Source organism: Onychomys torridus, unplaced genomic scaffold (assembly GCF_903995425.1).
Source record: "Onychomys torridus unplaced genomic scaffold, mOncTor1.1, whole genome shotgun sequence".
Classification (NCBI taxonomy): domain Eukaryota; kingdom Metazoa; phylum Chordata; class Mammalia; order Rodentia; family Cricetidae; genus Onychomys; species Onychomys torridus.
This window is the reverse complement of record NW_023413825.1, coordinates 277,151-297,099: the sequence shown is the minus strand read 5'-3', so window position 1 is coordinate 297,099 and position 19,949 is coordinate 277,151. Positions and strand designations below refer to the sequence as shown.

Genomic DNA, 19,949 nt, shown 5'->3' with positions numbered 1-19,949 from the left:
TTTAATTTATAACCTAATAGGAATTTGTTAAATAAAAGTATTCTTTGGTTTCTAAATTAACCACATAGCTACTTGATGTAAATCAATCTTTTTAGGAATGACAAATCCTAATTTAACCTTAGTCTTCTTGTATCCTATATCATTCTTACACCATCTCTGCATGTCTTCCCTTCATGATCTCGCCATGCCCCTGCAGAATCTCTCCTCTCTCATAGATTGGATTTCTGGAGCTCAGCCTGGTGCCTGACTGTGGATCTCTGCATCTGCCTCCATCAGTCACTGGACAAAGGCTCTATGATGACAGCTAGGTTATTCTCTAGACCGGTCACCAGAGTAGACCAATCCAGGTACCCTGTGGACCACGCTAGCAGACCAAGGTGACACCCTGAGTTTCTAAACTAGTGAGAAAGTATATGAACTGCTTACATAACTTGTTTTTGTAGTTGTAGAAGGGGAATTCCAAGCACTGAGTGGTCTATGGGATCTTGATATGGGGAGTGGATAATGAATCACAGGTTTCTGGTTGATGAGGGCTTTCTTTATATGTATTCCAGACTCTTGATTAAAACATCAAGAAGAGTGTGCAGTGGTGGCATACACCTTTAGTCCCTGCATTTCCATGACAGAGCAAGGCGGATCTCTGTGAGTTCAAGGCCAGCCTGATCTACAGAGTGAGTTCCAGGATAGGCACCAAAACCACACAGAGAAACCGTCTTGAAAAAAGCAAAACAAAACAAAACAAAATCAAAAAGAAACTTTCCTGCTTATTGAGAGAGTGCAGTGGGGATAGCTGTAAAGGAAAGCTGTAATGCTTTCAGGGGGAGGAAGTAGAGGATCTGAGTCAGGGCTGCCTGACCCCACAGCTTGATTCCTCACATATTCCACTGAACCCCACACCAGCCCAGCTGTTCACTTGCTGCCAGATCTACTCCACCCTCTGTGACACACTGCAGTTCTTGGCCTCCTGGGCTGGGTGGACCTAGAAGAGAAGCGTGTCTGGCTTTGACTCTGCAGAGAACTCAGATGATTCATAAAGGCAGATGAAGACGATGTTGTCCTTGGAACGTGGAGCCCTAGTCCTCATCCAGCTGTCACTAAAGTACCTGTTCCTGGAGGAGTTGCTGGTCACCTGTGCAGGTAAGTGCTGTGCAGGGAGAGGGTCCTCCTATGTCCCTGTGCTGTGGGGGGCAGCATGAGGGAACTTGGGGTTTGTACATATGTGTCTATGTGTCTGTTGGTATGTGAGTGTCTGTGTCTCTGTGTTTATGTGTCTCTGTGTGTCTGTGTATGTATGCTGTGTGTATGTGTATAGGTATGGTGTGTGTGCCAGTGTCTGTGTGGTATGTGTAGTTTTCCATGTGTGTGTCTATGTGTGTCTGTGTCTCTGTGCCTGTGTATGTCTCTGTGAGTGTGTGTGTCTGTGTGGTGTGTGAATGTATATGTCTCTGTGTGTGTGCCTATGTGTGTCTGTATAATATATGTTTGTGTGTTTCTGTGCATGTGTTTCTGTGTGAGTGTGTGTCTGTGTGTGTCTATGTGTGTTTCTGTGTGAGTGTGTGTCTGTGTGTGTCTATGTGTTTGTGTGTGTGTCTGTGTGTTATGTGTGTCTGCATGGTGTGTGAGTTTCTCTCTGTGTGTGTCTGTGTGGTGTGTTAGTGTTTGTATGTCTGTGTGTCTATGTGTGTCTGTGTAATGTGTGTTTGTGTGTTTTTGTGCATGTGTTTCTGTGTATGTGTCTTTGTATGTCTGTGTATTTCTGTGTGTGTGTTTGTGTGTGTGTGTGCCTGTGTGTTTCTGTGTGTGTTTGTATCTGTGTTGTGTATGTGTCCATGTACTGAGCGTGTGTCTGTGTGTGTGTTTACGTATGTGTGTGTCTATGTAGTATGTTTGTGTCTGTGTCTCTGTGTGTATGTGTCTTTGTGTATATCTGTATGTGAATGTCTGTGTGTCTCTGTGTGTGCAAATGTGTGTTATCTAGTTGAGTCCCTGGAAAGATGCATATCTGGAGATGCATTTGGAGGAAACTTTAATGTCTAAAGGACACTGACTTTGGGAGGAAGTGTTCTTGGCTGTCCTAGCATAGTATAATCACAGACTCCTGGGCACTTGGTGGGGGCAGGATGGCCAATGAATGGTTTTCCAGAGCTGGAAAGCTCTGCCCCCAAGAACCTAGGTGAGCTCTGTATCCTGTTCAGTTGTCACTGCTTTTCACGCTGACAGAGGCAAACACTCTCCTGGATTTTTCCCTCCCAATAAATCTGTTGAGTGAGGTTTGTTGTAATGACTCTTGCTGGAGCAGAGCAGAGCTGTAAACCCCTCCTCTGCTACAGCAGAGTTCTTACACTCGCATTAAGGAAACCATTCCCAGAGCGAGGGCTGTTAACACTTTGCCAGGGAAACCCTGGTCAGACTCTGAGCCAAGTTCAGAGACTGGTGGGATTTCAAGTCCTGAACTTGGTTAGGGGCAGGGTGTGTTTCTTTAGCTCTAGTCTCAGGGACAGGGTGTTCACTGGCTGTTTTTACCCTACAGTGATACCCATAGCCCAGGGAGGTGTCAGGTCCCACCTTGACTCCTTCAAGGGACTTATTCCAGCCTCAGACAGGCCTTGCTAAGTCTAGTCCTGGACAAGGATACAGAATGCAAATTCTCTTTTTTCTTTCATGAAAGCCAGATACCTTAAAATAAACATTGATATGATGTACATTAAAGCCAGCTTTTTGTGATTGTTAATCATAGACCTTAGAAATTCTAATATATATATATGTATATAATCCCTAAGTCTTTTCATAACTTTTATATACCTTAAACAACATACATGAAAGTTTTAGTTATTCATTTTTTAAACATATCCATTTTATTTATTACAAATTCATATTTATTAAAAGAATATTTACATTTTTAGAATTTTTATTCATTAAAGTAATTTTTATCTTTTATCCTAATGGACCTTTGAAAATTCATTTGATTATTAATTTGAGATAATAGAGGTCAAATATAACTTTAAAATCTTTTAAATGATTGCATTTAGGTATATAAATATATTTCATATTTAAAGGCACAGACATAAGTCATTCTAATCTAAAGCAATTGTCAATTGGGAAAAGTGTGTGCTTCAGGAGGATTACCTCTTCACACATTAAGACCCAGCAGAATGACCTCAGCAGCTCTTCTGTGGCAGCAGCTGTAATTGTCCTTTGATTTTTGATGTTTTTGTTGTTGAACTCAAAGACACAGCTCCCTCTGTTAGTACTGTTAACCCCACAGATGTGAGGAGAAAGATCACTGACCTAAAATCGTCATGGCCACATTAATAAAGCAAACTTTTCTATTCATGTAATAGGCTGTCTCTCCCTAAAGGCAGGGTTCAAGAGATCAGCCTTGGATATGGGTAACACAAAGGTTTTTATAGTTCAGGAATAGGGGCTTTCCAAATGGGGGATTTGGCAGGCAAATAGGGGGGTTACAGAAGCAGAACATAAGCTTGACAAGTTGGTCATAACAACCTCCTGAAACAAAGACATGGTTGTAAGGTGGTCATAGCAAAGCAGTCATAACAAAGTGGTCATAACAAGGTGGCCATAACATGGTGGCCATAGCATGGTGGCTATAACAATATGGTCATATCAAAGTAATTATAACAAGGTAGTCATAACAAGGTGGTCACAACAAGGTGGCCATAACAAGGTGGCCATAACAAGGTGATCATGAAAAGGATGTCATAACTAGGTGATCATAACCATTTGAAAAAGAAAAGCATGGTTTCTGTTTCCTAGAATAGGCAATATGGAACCATTTATATAAGGTTACAGGTGGGACATAGCCCAATCCTTAAGAAACAGATTTAATCATGAACAAGAATGAACCTATTTTGTCTTTACTATAAGATGGCTTCTAAGCCTAAGATGGAAGCAGGCTGATTAAAAAGTATGTTTGTTGTATGTATTTATGTAAAAAATGATAAAAAAACAATATTAAAATCACAACATAAACATATTCACTTTCGGGAATCTGAGCCCATGGTTAGTTAAGAGAACAGAGGTTTTTAAGGATAAAGACTAGAGTAGGGTGTCAGGTCCATAGGAAACTCCATTTCCCCAAATTCTGGTGTTTGGACAATTGAAAAATTCCTCAAGAACTTCTGAAGTCAGTTCCCCTCTACAGAAAGGACCAGCTACTCATTCTCCTTACGACCCTACAGTTTTGGCTGTGCTCCCTCTTTTACCCTCATTCTGTCTTCAGCTCTCTGTCTTCCTCATCACCCTCTCTGCTTTCCAAAACTCTCCCTGTCTCAATGCATCCCATCCCTGCTCTGATTCTGCTTTTCTCATATAACCAGGTTCAGTCAGATAACCGTGTTCAGCCTGCTACTTTCTGTCTCTGCTCTGGATGTTTATTCTCTCACGTCTGCGATAAAACCTTCCCCTTAACCATATCATGTAGCAGTATGTTGACAGTTTATACATCTGGTGCCAAAACACACAATGGCTTTTGAAGCCCTTTCCAAGGAGCCCAGTCTCTCTTAACTGAACCAGACCACTGACTGGACTCCCCTGAGGTATGGATCATTTGGTTTTGCCTGCTTCTGCCACCACCATGTTTGCCTACAGCATCCACTTCTTCAGCTACTGCTGCCTTCTGCTTGCTCTCCTGGTACCTGGGTAAGTGTTGCCTCACAGTTTCCTCTCAGACTCTGCTGGCTCCTGGAGCCAACACTGCTCCTCCCTCTTACTCTGCCTCTGTAAAAGTCACACTGGTGAGCCAGGCAACTTCTCCCACCCTAGTGGGTCTCCATCGCATGGAAAAGGATGCCTATCAGTTGTGATTTGGGACACTTCTCCTCGACAAGCCTCAGTCCACTGGGAGGACACCCTGGGTTGAAATTCCTGTCACCAGGACACTAACTCTTCTCTCTCCCACCCTTGCTCTCCCTCCCTGCATGCTTCCTGTAGCTTATTGGAATCCTCCCTCTGGCTAAGTTCCTGTTTGTGACCTTTTCCTCTCCTTCTCTAATCTCCTCCTTGGACTCAGAGATTTCATTATGTCTTACTGCAAATGATGTAGTCTCAATATAGCTCATTCAGTGGCCAAAGATGGCATGCTTGATTTCCAAATTCTTGCAGATTGTAACAATTTCTGCCACCGCACAAACGATCCCCAAATCTCTTATCTCTAAACTTTCTCTGCTCTCCACTTTCAAGAATGTCTTATCTCTGAGCCTTCTTCACTTTCCATGTTCCTCTATCTATCTATCTATCTATCTATCTATCTATCTATCTATCTGTCTATCTCATTGGCAAACCCAGTTTTACAGAGATTCAAATATCTCTGAATATTTTGAAAGTATATTTTTAAAAATTTTGTCATGCTGTTTCACTCCATGAAAAAGTTGGGTCTGGAAGTGGGTTATGACCCTCCCTCTACACCCGAGGATGCCTGTTTAAAAGCTTCCTCCAACATCTCTGTCTTGAGTCAAGTGGGCACCTGAGTGTGGCAGGGAGCAGGAGAGCAAAGCGGAACAGCCCAGGGAAAAGCCCTGTGTGCTTTAAAACAGCTGAAAAGTAAGCTGTTCCCAGTAGGGATCACTTCTGCTTAATCTCATGTCCCTCTTCTTAGTTTTATTTCACTGTCTAAATGCTCTCTTCTCATATCTCTAAAATTTTTGCTAAAGTATGAACTTTTTCTCAAGATTTGTAAGACTACTGTGTGAACTCCTTTTATCTCAGGACTTCAAAGTTATCGGGTGTGCTTTAAAAATCTGTAACAAAAAATCAGCTTAAAACTTATAACAAAAAGTTGATAATTTAAAAATCTTTACTTAGCTTGTGGCTTGAATGAGAATGGCCCCCATAGGCTCATAGATTTGAATGCTTGGTCTCCAGGGAGTGGAACTGTTTGAGAAGGATTAGGTGGAGTGGCCTTATGGGAGGAGGCGTGTCACTGTGGGGTTGGCTTTGAAGTTTCAAAAGCTCAAGCCATGTCCATTGACTCTCCCTCTTCCTCCTATCTGTGTATCTGGACGTAGAACTCTCAACTTCTCCAGCATCATGTCTGTCTGATTTATTCCATGCTTCTCACCATGATGACAATGGACTAAACCTCTGTAATTGTGAACAAGTCATAATCAAATGCTTTCCTTTATAAGAGTTATAGTGGTCATGGTGTCTCTTTACAATGACAGAACACTGACTATGTCAATAAGGAATCTTAATTTGATTCCATATGTTTGTATATGACTTGGATTCAACTTTTGTTTAGTGGGTGGCTATCAAAGATTTAACGCTGTCCTATGTAACAGCCAAAAACCGATGGCTTCTCCTTCCAATAAAGCCCTGAAAGTCACCGTGGAGTAGTCTAGGGTAACTGTCTAGGTAGCAGGTAAGTCTCTGTCATTTTAATTGATACAGAGGTCATTTGGACTCTACTTCCTGCCCAAAATTATTTTTCTCGGATCTCTGATGCTGCTGATGGTGTAATGCCATGTGCGGAATCCCCTCCTCCAATAAGACCACCAAGGAGCCGATTTCCAATGTAAGAACAAAAGGTTTCATTTATTCCAGCCCAGGCAGGGACCTTCCCAACACCACTCTATAGTAGGTGAAAGGAGGGAAGGTCCTGAGCACTCACTTTAAGGGGTTTATATAGGAAAGGTTCACTTGCAGAATGTTACATATCTCAGGGGCTAGGGATGAGGTAAGCATGAGGTTGCTAATTGCTAACTGGGATTAGAGTAATAGAGACATACATTTTTATTCCCATTGTCCTATTTCAGTTGACACATTCAGATTTACTGTTGCATTCCTTTTGAGATCAACTTCTGATTAACTGAGCCCATTACTCTTTACACTTTGTTTTGCCAAGTCTAGGATATTTGGATTTATTGTCCCAGCCTTATCTTTCCCACAGGTTCAACTTTTGGTCATTTCAAAATATGCTGGTCAGCAAATACCTTTGGAGGAAGAAGGGAGAAGGGGAAGGAAAGTCTTTTAAGATGGCTACTAATTTCTCCCTTTTAAGGGCTAACTGAAGCTTTATCAGTCTGACAGCAGCAAGCACCCACCTCCTCTCCAAAGGCTGCAGCTGCCTGGTCAGTCCATTTCAGATGTAAAAATCAGGATTTGCTTTCTCTCCTGCTGAGAAAGGCAGACTCACAGACAGATTTGCCTTGCTGAGGGGCTTCACATTGAAAGAGATAAACTCACAAAACAGGTTTCAATGTAGAACCAAACACAAACTATCATGCAACTATTACTAACTAAACGTTTATCTTTTATTATCTTTATTTAAAAGCTTGATTTCAGTGACTGCTGTCAGTAATCAACCCCTGTGCCTCATGGTAAATGATTGGATGGAAGTTTATATAAATTGTTAGAGTCTAGGAAGTGATTTAAAAATATGTGAAAAATGAGACTTAAAGATGATGCATGATGTAAAGACTTCAAAAGTTGATCAATGGAGTCTTACAAGTTATTAGTTAGCCATGGCAAAGCACTGGCTACTGGGCTCAAATTTTTAAATTTCCTTTGGTTGCTTTCTAAATATAGAATTAAAAGTGATTCTCATTGTGGTGAAAAAAATCTCTGCTTACAGACACAGGTTAACTGATTTTTCTACACTGCGGATTTCATGCAGATTGCAGACAGCAGTCATGCTGATGCTTCTGAAACTTTTATCTCTTTTCTTTTGTAAACTTTAAAAAACTCATGTAACTTCAGGGAGTCTGAAGCTACATGGACCCTGATATGAATTCACAACATGCCCCCACAGCTGGGCATGTCCAGCGGACCTAGACACTTCCGCCTAGCTATTTCGGGTTCAAAATAGCCATTTCCAGGTCAAAACGTCTCCCTTGACCAGGACCCTGTGGTTTTGCGTGGTTACATAAAGCGCGCAGTGCGGCCATGTGATCTGCGCGCATGGGTAGAGTAGCCACATGGGTCCTTGTGTATGCAGGCGCAGCCCACCCTTTATAAACCGGTGCCATTTTGCCCGGCTCCACTTCCTCTCTTGACCACGTGTGTTTTCCACAGGCCTGTTCACATCTGTCTCTTTCTTTCCTATCCTAATAAAACTCTTGTTAGTGGATTTGTCGTGTTTCATAACATTTCCTTGCAGGGTAAGAGCACTACAAACAAATAACAGACCCACCTGTCACAGGTCAAAGGGACTCAGATACATTCTCTTGCCAGTCAACAGCCTAAGCTCTCCTGCCTCCTGCCTATCCCTGAGGCTGGGCTCTTACCCTCCCCTGAAGTGATTCCTTCCACCTTCCCAGCTACCAGAACCACAGCCCTGCAAGTTTCAAGTGCACACCCAAGACAAAGATTTTCCCTAAGTTGATCTGTCCCTGGTGCATGGGCAAGCTTCTGGAACCCAGTGCCTGTGGTGTGACGCCTTGCACAGCCTTGTTGCAGTGGGAAGGGGCTTGGACCTGCCTAGGCTCAGTGTGCTGGGCTCTGTTGACTCCCCATGGGAGAACTCCATTTGGGGGATGTGGGAGTACAGGGTGGCTTGGGAAAAAGGGCTGAGGAGTGGGAGGAAGGAAGAGGAGGGATTTGTGGATAGTATGTGGAGTGAGTAGAAAATTTCTTAATAAAGAAAAATGAAAAAAAAAAGACAGAATTCAAAAAGAAAAAAAGAATTTCCCTAAGTTGTTGAACTTACCCTTCTGTCCCTAGTCTCTCTTGGTCTCAGAAGATGTCCACTCAGCTGACAGACGCCATCCAGTAAGCATCTGTGGAAGGCAGATTGCTCCAAACCATGTCACAGTCTTCAACATGTCAGCTCCAGGTGGTGCAGAAAAACCAGTGAGCTCTGGACTTGCTGAAAGCCTCTGTAAACAAGATGACTGAATTCTTCTGACGTAATTTCCCCAGATCTCCTACAATCATCTACTTGTTATTTACTGGGCAAGAGAACAGACCACAAGATACAACAAAATTCACTTTGAGAGTTTTAATTAAGGGATGGGGCCAAGGGGTAGGGGAGAGGCAGGTAGGAAAGACAAGTGTTAGGGTCAGCGTCCAAAACAGAGAGCTTCACTCCGATATCAGGTCGCAAAAGAAGCTTTATTAACACGAGCTCGTGGGCCACCAGTGCGAGAAATGACTGGTGACCCCGAGTCTATGGCCTTTTATGAGGTGGTTCTATCAGGGCAGGGGAGTGGGGTCATCCAGAGTGCAGACATCTGGGGGCCAGATGTCTTCACGGTCTTTCTCAGAATCTGGGTGGGTAAACGAATTCCAAGCTTATCTAGCAAGGGGTTATTTGGCAAGCATTCTTCTCAAGCAACTTATCTTGCAAGCACAACCGCAGGCGGTTATCCTGCAAGCATCCTGTTAGCACAGCATGATGGGCTAACTTTCTAGTATGGGGCGTGGGGGCAGGGTGCAATATTTCCCACTGAATCCACAATTAGCAGAGCTAGTGGGGGGGGGGGGGCTTGTTTCCCTTACAATGGCCTTTTCATAAGCAAATGAGCAAGGCCGCCAGAGAGGAAGTGTGCGGAAATGGGTGGGGAACGGGTGGAGTCTGCTTTTAAGAATCACCTCGAGAATGCATACAGGGGCTTATGTAGCCACACCATGCATATGCATAGATTATGTAGCCAAGATGTGCACAGATTATGTAAGACATAAGGCACTGGAATGACTGAGCATTTTGCCAGAATGCTGACAGCACATGGTCAGTCACGGGACTCTGGGAGCTGCTAGGAAGCTGTCTGGAATGATGACATCCCACCCTTTTTGTTATTATAAAAAGTGAGGGGTTGAGGTGGCAGGTGGATGGGAATGGGGGTACTGCTTCCAGCTGATGTGGTGGGCTTAGCCAGTCGTCCAGAGGTAGCTGGTTGTCTTTGCTGCTGTTTGAGCTCTGTGGAATCATCCTTCAGTGTCCCTTGGATCTGGCAGTTTGGATCTGACAAAATGCTGGATAGGCAGAAGATGAAGTTTAGAAAAATTTTTCTTAGATACTGGTACTTGGAGGGGAAGGAGAGACGGAGGTGGGGGGGAAGGGGGATGAGGGGTGGGAGAGGGCAGACCCTGAGGGGTTCCAGGATGAGGGAGGGGGGTCCTGGGACCATGGGAAGATTAAATGATACTTATCTGGAGTGAATCTGACCTGTCCAGATGGGTCCAAGCCAACTCCCTGGAGCTCAGAACTTTAAAGTTTACAAAAGAGACAAATTTTAGACATATAAAGAAGCAACCAAAGGGAATTTAAAATCCTGAGCTTGTGGCTATGATATTACAGTGTTTAGTTCTCTGTTATCAGAATTTTATTGGTTAGTGTTAAAGTTACAGAGTCATACATCAAGAGAGAAAGAGGAATCAGACACCAGGTAGCCACACGGTCTTCAACAGCAACAGGAGCCACAGACCTGGAATCAGACCAGGATGCTACAGGGCCACAGACACACACATGGAACGCAGCAGCAGCCCAGCCTAGACAACACCAGGGCCCTGGGTGGCAGCAGAAGACATCCAGAGCACCATGGCTTTGTGATGCCAAGGCCTCAGACAGCAGAAGGCTGTTTTACATCTCTCTACTACAGTCTCTCCTTCTGACTCTCACTCTCCCATTCCTTTTCTCTTTCATGCTATAACGAAACACTCCACTTGGCTTCTCACACTCACACAGCAGCACAGTACAGTCTGAGCTCCAGTCCTCAAGGCAGAGCTGACTGTGAAAACCATCAACTTGTTAATTGTGTCATGCTTCTCTTCCTCTCTCAGAAACCCATACTCTGCACTATGACCTCACAATCTGGTCTCAGGAGGGGTCAAGGACGTTCGAATTCAGGACCCAGGGATACATTGACAATGAGCTCTTCCTGAGCTATGATGGCTACAGGAAAACAGCAGAGCTTTGGGGGCCTAGAATCAAGGGACAAAGAGGAGCTGAGATGTGGACAAGAGAGACTGAGGACATGCAGGAGAAGGAGGAGCAACTCAGGAGGATGCTGAGTGAGGTCATGACCCAGAAGGGCCAGCATGGAGGTGAGTAGTCAGAGACAGAAGCACAGAATTCAACTCTGGTCTCTGAAGTCAGGATTGGGTGCTAGACACAGCTAGGACTGAATAAACCAGTGATGCTTCTGTGAAGGATGCAGTATCTGAATGCTGAGAGGTCACAGGATGTGCCCAACTCACCTTAAGACACAGGGAAAAAAGGTCCTTAAAAAATAAAGTGACAAGTCTCTGCCTGGTATGGCCAGGCATTCACACCCTTCAGGAAACTTTTGGCTGTGAAACCCAAGGAAACAACACTGGAGGCTTCTGGCGCTTGGGCTATGATGGCCAAGACTTCCTCACCTTTGACCAGAAGATCCAAACGTGGAAAGCATCTGTGCCTTCAACACACACATCCAAGACATTCTGGGAGAGGCATGGCCCCAGTATGGAACAAGTTAAGACTTTTCTGAATGACATATGTCCTAACAGTCTCCAGAGATATTCGATTTATTTAGAGAACCAATTGATGGATACAGGTACTGACTATGGGTGGGTAAGTCCATTCACTGAGTCTGACTGCATCTTGCCACAGTGCTTATAAACTGTGGATTCTCACTAAATTAGACAAGCATCACACTGTCTAAGGTGACACTCAGATGGAGTGTGAGCAATCTCCTCCAGAGTCTCTGTTGTGCACCTCAGATAGGGAAACTTAGGTATCTCTGCCATGAGTGCATAAGAATAAGTCCCCAGATGTGAGTAATCTTAGATTTCACTCCATTGCCCCCACTTTCTGGGGTGCTCACTTTGAAGAACTGAGACAACTGGATGTGTGGAGTCCTGTCCCTTAGATGGGGTCATCATGATGAGGAGTTGAGATAGGAGACTTCTGCACCTAGAGCTGGTGCACAACCTATTCTGTGTCATGGGTCAAAGTCATTCTGCTCTTGTTCTGGTCTTGATTAAGGAAAGTCAAGTTCAATGCTTCTTCTTCACTTTAATCTTGTGACAAAAACACAGAGCAGTAGGGGGCCTTTGGGTCCTTGTGCTCACAGATAAGCACCAGGGAACCTAGAAATGTTGAACACAAAGGGGTGTCTCTTCAAAGGGAGAGATGTTTCCCACCCAGGAATCTGGGAGCAGAGAGATGTGGGTAAGAGCCTTCTGACCTTTGAGCCATCTGTATGATCAGGGTCCCCAAGACCCTTATCCTAATCTTGTTTGACTCATTCAATCTACAACACTATTCTCCTCCAGACCTTCATTATAAACTAGTTTATCTTTTTTCAGTCAATCTATAGATTTTTTTCAGTTTTTTTCAGTTAATCTATAGAATCTATTTTTATGGACAATGTCACTGGTATCTTACAAGACTTTTTATATAGTCATGTATTTAAGCTTCATTGTGCACACAAGATTGAGTTAATTAACACCAGAAATCTTTTTTTTCCAATTGTACTGAACTTAAAAATACCTAAAACAAATTACTTGAGATCAGACTCTCAAAGTTTGAACTAACACTAGCTACTGCTCAGTGTTGAACCAGACTTCATTTTGTTGTTGTTGTTTGTTTGTTTGTTTGTTTGTTTGTTTGTTTTTGTTTTTCGAGACAGGGTTTCTCTGTGTAGCTTTGCGCCTTTCCTGGATCTCACTCTGTTGAACAGGCTGTCCTCGAACTCACAGAGATCCTCCTGGCTCTGCCTCCCGAGTGCTGGGATTAAAGGCGTGTGCTACCACTGCCCGGCCCAGACTTCATTCTTGCCTCTTGTGGATCGACACTCTCTGCTGGGCGTGATGTACACAGAGACACCCACAGAGTGTTCACAAAAACCAGTGTGGCAAGAGGGTAGTCAAGATGAAGAAACCACTGATCATTCATGGATCTTCAAGGGGAAAAACTCAGAACCTTAGGCAAACAATCAGTTCCCTGTTCTAAGAAGGATGGTCCCTCACTGTGCCTTTGAGCATGTAGAACTGGATTTCTTTTCTTCTGGGACATAAGGAATTACCTCCACTGAGGTCAGGTGTCGAGCCCCTGTAGAGCAGAGAAGCTCTTTGTCCCTTCAGTGTCCACAAATTCTTCTGCATCACAGGCTGAATCAGCAGGCCTCTGACAGTGAGATCTTCATGTCCTCTCAAGTTCTCCAGGTAGGTGGGTGCTGACACCCATGGAGCTGTGTGTGAATCTCATATACTCATCTGACTACAGGTAGCCTGTCTCCAAAAGAAAGGAGCCTAGAAAGTATCCACAGTGACACTTCATAATAACTGGTTTGTTTCTCAGATTCTCACCAGGAAAGGCTTTTGGGGTCCTCAGCCTCACTGAGTTCTTCCTTGTTTTCCAGCAGGTGTGCAGGAGATGACTGAACCCAGCATAGTTCTGCAGTGGGGTGGCATGCTCTGACCTGCTTTGTTTCTAACCTGTGACTTTGCCATCCCCATCCCTGAAGTTGGGTCTTGGGAGACAGCTCAGTGGGTAAGAGCACTGGCTGCTCTTGCAGAGGACCCAGGGTGAATTCCCAGTATCCATGAGGGGGCTTAAAATCATTAGTAACTCCAGTTCTAGGGGATCCAATACCTTTGGTGACTTTTGTAGGCTCTAGGTTACACATGGTATGTGTACATTCTTGCAGGCAAAACATTCATTTACATAAAGTAAATAATTCTAAAATATTTAAAAGATCAAGTTTCATTTTTTATTTGGTTTTGTCTTTTTTAGCAAACAGAGTCTTGTAATTCACCTAACACCTGCCTCTACTTTTCTAGTGTTATGATGATGGACCTGACTAGGATCTGAAATGTGATGTTTAAAGCTTTGGATAAATCCTGTAACTGAAAATAAGAGGTTGTCCTGGGATATTAGTGAAGGAAGAAAGATACTGGTCATCAGTTTTTGGCCAGCTCCAGGAACAAAGAATCATGGCCGCAGTCAGCTGACTGTACTTAGAGAGTCCCTCTCCTGTCCCCTAGAGACTGCAGAGCTGGCTTTGTCATAGGGAAGAGGCAGAGCCCACCAAGGTCTGATCTGTGGCCCCTATAAACACTGAGCCTCTGTCCTCTCAGTGCCTGTTGTTCATCTATGACCTGTGTTGGAAAGAGAAGCTGATGGCCGGTGACAGCAGGGAGACCATGTCCTGTCATCATCCACATGTAAATAAGGGATGGATCCTCAAGAGCATCAGAGGCCATTGGAGCTGAGCCCCAGCCTCCCACAGTGCTACAACCACTGGGAATGTGTCATCTAGGGAGGGGAGGCTGGAAGCAAATATGAACAGGGTAGTTGTTCTAGACTACTTCATGCAGAGATAGAAAGGTCCTCACTGTCACTGACTCACTTTATCTTCTCTCAGGTCCCCCACAGGTGACAGTCTCCAGAAGACAATACCCAGTGGGCAGGATCACCCTGACATGCTGGGCTTTTAATCTGTATCCTCATGAGGCTACCTTGGCCTGGCTTCAGCATGGGAAGCCAGTACAGCAGCATACCTTTGGGCCTGGGACCTTCTTGCCCAGTGGGGATGGGACCTACCAGACCTGGGTGTCTATTTGGGTTCTTCCTGGACAGGAACCACACTTCACCTGCCGCCTGAGATATCATAGCAAGACCATTGATGTCCCTACTGCCCTTGGTGAGAATACAGGGCAAGCATCACTCTAGGAGGGGAGAGGGGAAGGCAGGGTCGGGAAGCCCCTGTGGAGTACAATCACCACAGCTTTCATGGTGACCTCCAGGACCTCAAACCAGGAAAACCGGTGGAACCACCAGCTCAGCTTCTGCTCTTGTGGCTTCTGCTTTTCCTGCCATGTTGGTATTTCTAGCCCGGGCCTAGAGCAGCAAGAACACACAGGACAGCAAGAGACCAGGTGAGACCAGGTAAAAGAGGGTGACAGGCCTTTTCTTCTCTCTGTAAATTGGACAGGTAGAAAGGTAGTCACATAAGCAACTTTTTGCCCCACTGGTAAATGGAGGGATCCAAGGAGCCACCATCCAGAACCTGTTAACCTGCCCCGCTGTTGGGAGGCAGCGCCCTCTGGTGGATGTACGGTGCTGCTCCCCATGTGTTCTTAGATACATTATGAAACAAGGGGGCAGGAAAGCAGGCAGGATTCTCACAGCAAATTCCAGACTGTGGCAAACCACAAATGTTCCTGTCTCTTCAACAAATATGTAGAAAGCAAAGAGCCAAACAATATAGAGGGAGACCTGGTAGCCCTAAAGATGATTGAGAGACAATTCACCAAATGATGATATTGTCTATTACAATTAGCATCTTGATTCAAACATGGAAACTTCTCAAAAGGTATTCATGAAACATCTGGTTGAGACAGTGTATGTATACATAAATACAAACATTTAACAGATTTTGAATGATTTTCATCTATGTGGGTCTTTAAATCTGTATTAATAATCAAATGGATCTTTAAAGATCCAATACAGGACTTCTGCCTATCTTCTAAATTGAATTACTTTCTACCTTCAGCCATGCCAGCTAAAATGATCACAACTAAATTTGTTAAATGTTAATACTCCTTCACAATAAAAGGATGTGAGCAAGCCCTCCCTAACAATTTTATTTTAAAAATAATGGGACATCTATGTACATTGTTTCGGTTTTAAAAAATAAAATGTGATAAACATGTGATATGGTATTAAAGCAGCAAAATTTTATAAAGTGATACAAATTACTTAATGAATAAAAATTGATGTATAAAGATTATATGGACATATGGTTATAGAATGAAAAACCAAAAGGTTTTTATAAGTTACAAAGGTCTGAGTAAGGCACTTAATGTAGTTAAGGATAAGACTTAAAAATAATATACATGATATTTGTTTCTAAGGTCAAAGATTAACAATTACAAAAAACTGGCTGTAAAGTATGTCAAATCAAGGTAGGGGTGGGGTCGGGAATCAGGTGGGGTGGTTTGGGGGAGAGTACCAAAAGAACCAATGGGGAAGGGGATATTTCAGGGTCAGAGAGAAACCTGGTGCAAAGGAAACTCCCAGGAATCTACAAGGACAACCCCAGCTAACACTCCTAGCAATAGACACACCTACACTGAACTGGCAACTTCCCGTGACCAGGCAAGACTTCCAGTGGAGGTATCTGCACCCCAACTGAGCTACATAACCTTCCACCTACATTGTGTTCTGACTATGGGATGTGCTGAGGGAAGGGTGACACAGAGACTGTGGGAGTGGCCTACCAATGGTCCAGCCTCAGACCCATGCCAAGAGAGTGAGCCCACCCCTGACACTTGCCTGGAGTGCCAGACCCAGGGGCTGGATGGCCTAGAGACCTAGTACAGAGCCAAACATAACTGTGAAAAAAATGTCAAGGTAATGATGCCTAGTGATATTCTGCTATACTCATAGATTGGTCTCTAGCCCAATAGTCTTCCAGAGAGGCTTCATCCAGCAACTGGTGGAAAGAGATGCAGACCCACAGTCAAACATGAGGCAGAGCTCAGGAAATCCTGCTGAAGAGAGGGAGGAAGGATTGCAGGATCCAGACAGGTCAAGGACATCACAAGAAAGCCCACAGAATTAACTAACCTGGGCTCATGGGATTTCATAGAACCTGAACAAACAACCAGGGAGCCTGCATGGGACTGACCTGGGCCCTCTGCATAGATGTGATGGTTGTGTAGGTGGGTTCTCTGGTGGGACTCCTAGCAGTGGGAACAGGGGCTGTCTGACCCTTTTGCTGGCTTTTGGATCCCTGCTGCTCATACAAGGTCACTGTGCCCAACCTTAACACATAGAGAGGTGATTATTCTAACTTGATATGCTGTGTTTTGTCCATGTCCCTTGCTTTTTTCTGTATAGATATGGAGGAGGAGTGGATCTGTTGGGGAGCACAAGAAGGGGGAGGGGAGGGAATTGGAGGAGAAGAAAGAGGGGAAAATATGGTCCAGATGTAAAATTAATTTTTTTTTTACAAATGACTGTAATGTATGTCTAATCAAGCTTAATTTTTAAATATCTGGCTTTTAAAACATTAGATGGCATTTATAAGTCAGACTGAGGTAATTAGTCTTCTTCAATGGCTTTCAATCTGTGGGTCATGACCTCTTTGGGGTCACATATCAGGTATCCTGCATATCGGGTATTTGCATTATGATTCATACCAGCAGTAATTTACAACTGTGAAATATCAACAAAATAATTTACAGTTGGGGGGTCACTACAAGATGAAGAAATATATTAAAAGGTCACTGCATTAGAAAAATAGAGAACCATGCCAGGCGGTACGGCTCATGTCTTTAATCCCAGTACTAAGGAGGCAGAGCCAGGCAGATCTCTGTGAGTTCAAGGCCTGCCTGGGGTATAGATGAGTTCCAGGATAGGTTCCAAAGCTACACAGAGAAACTCTGTCTTAAAAAAAAAACAAAGAAAATAAATGAAAAATTAAGAAAGGCTGAGAACCACTGTTCTAGATGTTTTCCATGTGGGACCTGCACTGTTCTCTCTAACTGTACTGGGGTATCATTCACCATTCCTATTTATCATTGGTGGGTCAGTACTAATGTGTCCCTCCAATCTGAGTGACCTGTTAGGCTTATGGGTTTGAGATCTACTAGGTGTTGGATATATAGTCTTTTCAGACATCAGTATATTCGTCACTTGAGTTTTCCAATCTCTAATTACCCACAGGTTACCCCATTGGGTGAACATTTCCCAGTATGCAGTGAGAGTCAGGTGACCTGGTTTGAGAGTGGGATTCCCCCTTGGGTGGTGTGCTCCAGGGCTCTAGAGAACTCTGTGCCTCTGAGTGAACAACCTGAGGTACTGGTCAACTGGTCAACTTGTCCTGAAGATGCCCATGGGATCTGGATGAAGATGACTTTCTAGGACACTTGCATTGCCCACAACCTGTTATAGTGTCTCTTAAAGGACAGGTTCAGCGAGACTTTTGGTTGTTAGCCACAATCCCAGGCAATGTGAGCGTTTATGGGACATATGGAGAAAATGAGAAATTATGACATGGACATCAATTTTTAATTGGACTCACTGCCTGTGTTAAACCTTCATGTATGTTACTGACTGGGGCTTCCACTTTTTAAGAGGGTGGTGGACACTTCAAAATGACTTCCATCAATTGTATGTCATTTAATTATGTGAACTCCCTCTACTCATAAGGGCCTGTCTTGCGCCCCCAGCCTTTCTTATGGCTCCTGTGCAGCTTAATGAGACACCATGCGATTTTGAACAAGGAATTCTCTGGGAACTACAACATGCTCTTTCTACAAAAAAGAAGGTTTTTAGATCATATCTCAACTAACAGTTCTGCAGTAGTCACTGCTATAACTTCAGCAGCTGCGTCCACAGTGGCCCTGACCCAGCAAGGGCACACTGCCCATTTTGTTAATCGCCTGCTTTAATACTTCTCTGGCTTTGGCAACACAAGAATGTATAGATACACACATGAAAGCTTCATTACACACTTTAGAAGCTGAGGTATTGCACCTAGGAGATACAGTACAAGCAACGTCATGGTGGCACATACTTTAATCCCAGGATTTTAGATCTTAGGTTTTGCTGGGGAAAGATACATGCCTTTAATCCCAGGAAGTGATGGCTGTGAGCAGAAAGGAATGTACTTTAAAAAGGAATTACTTGTATTAAATAGGATAAGTAATGAAATATTTTGTCTGAATTTGTCAAATGTTAATGGACTGGGCATTGTTAATATATATAATGAAGTGTTTTGTCTGAATCTGTCAAATGGTAATGGGATGGACATTATTAATGTAATTTTTTTTTTTTTTTAGGATTTACAGACTTTATTGGTTCAACAATAAATGGCGAAGGAAAACGTTAGCTATTACCGCCAGGGCATTATCCATACATTCAAATGCAATCCTTCGGATGCTTAATGTAGTTCTTGATTGTATTTATTGTATATGCTTATTGTATATAATTTACCTTATATTAGTTATAACTTTTTATTTTTAACAAAAAAAAAGAGAAATGTGGTTGATATATTGTACACCCCAATAAACTTACCTGGTGGTCAGAGAACAGAACAGCCACTAGATAGACATAGAGGCCAGAAAATGGTAGCAAACACACCTTTAATCCTAGTATTCTGGAGGCAGAGATCCATCTGGATCTCTGTGACTTCAAGGTCACACTGGAAATACAGGCAGGCATGGTGGCACATGCCTTTAATCCCAGGAAGTGATGGCAGGAAGCAGAAAGGTATGTAAGGTGTGAAGACCAGGAACTAGAGGCTTTTAAGCTTTTAGGCTTTCAACAGCAGTTCAGTTGGGATCCATTAGGGTGAGGACTCAGAGGCTTGCAGTTTGAGGAGACAGGATCTGCTGAGAAGTTGAAAAGGTGAGGTTAGCTGTGGTTTGTGTTCTGTCTCTCTGATCTTCCAGCGTTCACCCCAAAACTGGGCCCTGGGTTTGTTTGTATTAATAAGACCTTTTAGGATTCATGTTACACAGTATAACATCAGTTAACTCCACAGTGCCCTGCTGGCTTTACATATGTCTATTTTACCCCTTTAGGCTATAATAAATCCAGATAAAAATGAAATAAAATTAAAAGTTACTTACAGCAATATGATGCCATTAGAATGTTTATTTAGATTTATTAACAGTCAGGCAATTAATTACTGTCCTAGGCTGTGGTCATCTCAAATTCAGTTCCCCTTTGTTGCCAGCCCAAGACTTATTACAGAAGGCACAAGGATTCAATGCTTTTACATCCTTTTAGCATGCATTCTGCATGATGTTCAAACTCTTTATGTTGGTGATTCATTTGGAAATATTAGGGGGCATTTTAGGTGTAAGGGATATCAGTGTCTCTTAGACATCCAGATACAAAATACTCACCTGACATTAAAGAGTCAGAAAAAGGGCTATGGGGAGACAGAGCAACTGGAGACATTCTCACAGGCCATGAGGACTAAGAGAGGAATGGTAGGCCTGATAGACAATCACATGTTCACACAGTTGGGCTTGCCCGGCAGACCGCCTAACTA

At 43.5% G+C, this 19,949-nt stretch overlaps 1 protein-coding gene across 2 annotated transcripts; it reads left to right on the top strand.

Moving 5' to 3' along the window:
• Positions 1–903: 903 nt before the first annotated feature.
• On the top strand, positions 904–18,871 carry LOC118576511 (zinc-alpha-2-glycoprotein-like). Of its 2 annotated transcripts, none has more exons than XM_036176761.1 (6): positions 904–1,137; positions 10,735–10,998; positions 11,217–11,489; positions 14,304–14,582; positions 14,686–14,817; positions 18,730–18,871. In XM_036176761.1, the coding sequence occupies exons 1-5, from the start codon at positions 1,041–1,043 to the stop codon at positions 14,781–14,783; spliced, it is 1,011 nt and encodes a 336-aa protein (XP_036032654.1). In that variant the 5' UTR covers positions 904–1,040; the 3' UTR covers positions 14,784–14,817; positions 18,730–18,871. The 2 variants fall into 2 exon arrangements, with proteins under 2 accessions (XP_036032654.1, XP_036032653.1); XM_036176760.1 differs by lacking the exon at positions 18,730–18,871 and adding an exon at positions 17,612–18,537.
• Positions 18,872–19,949: the final 1,078 nt, after the last annotated feature.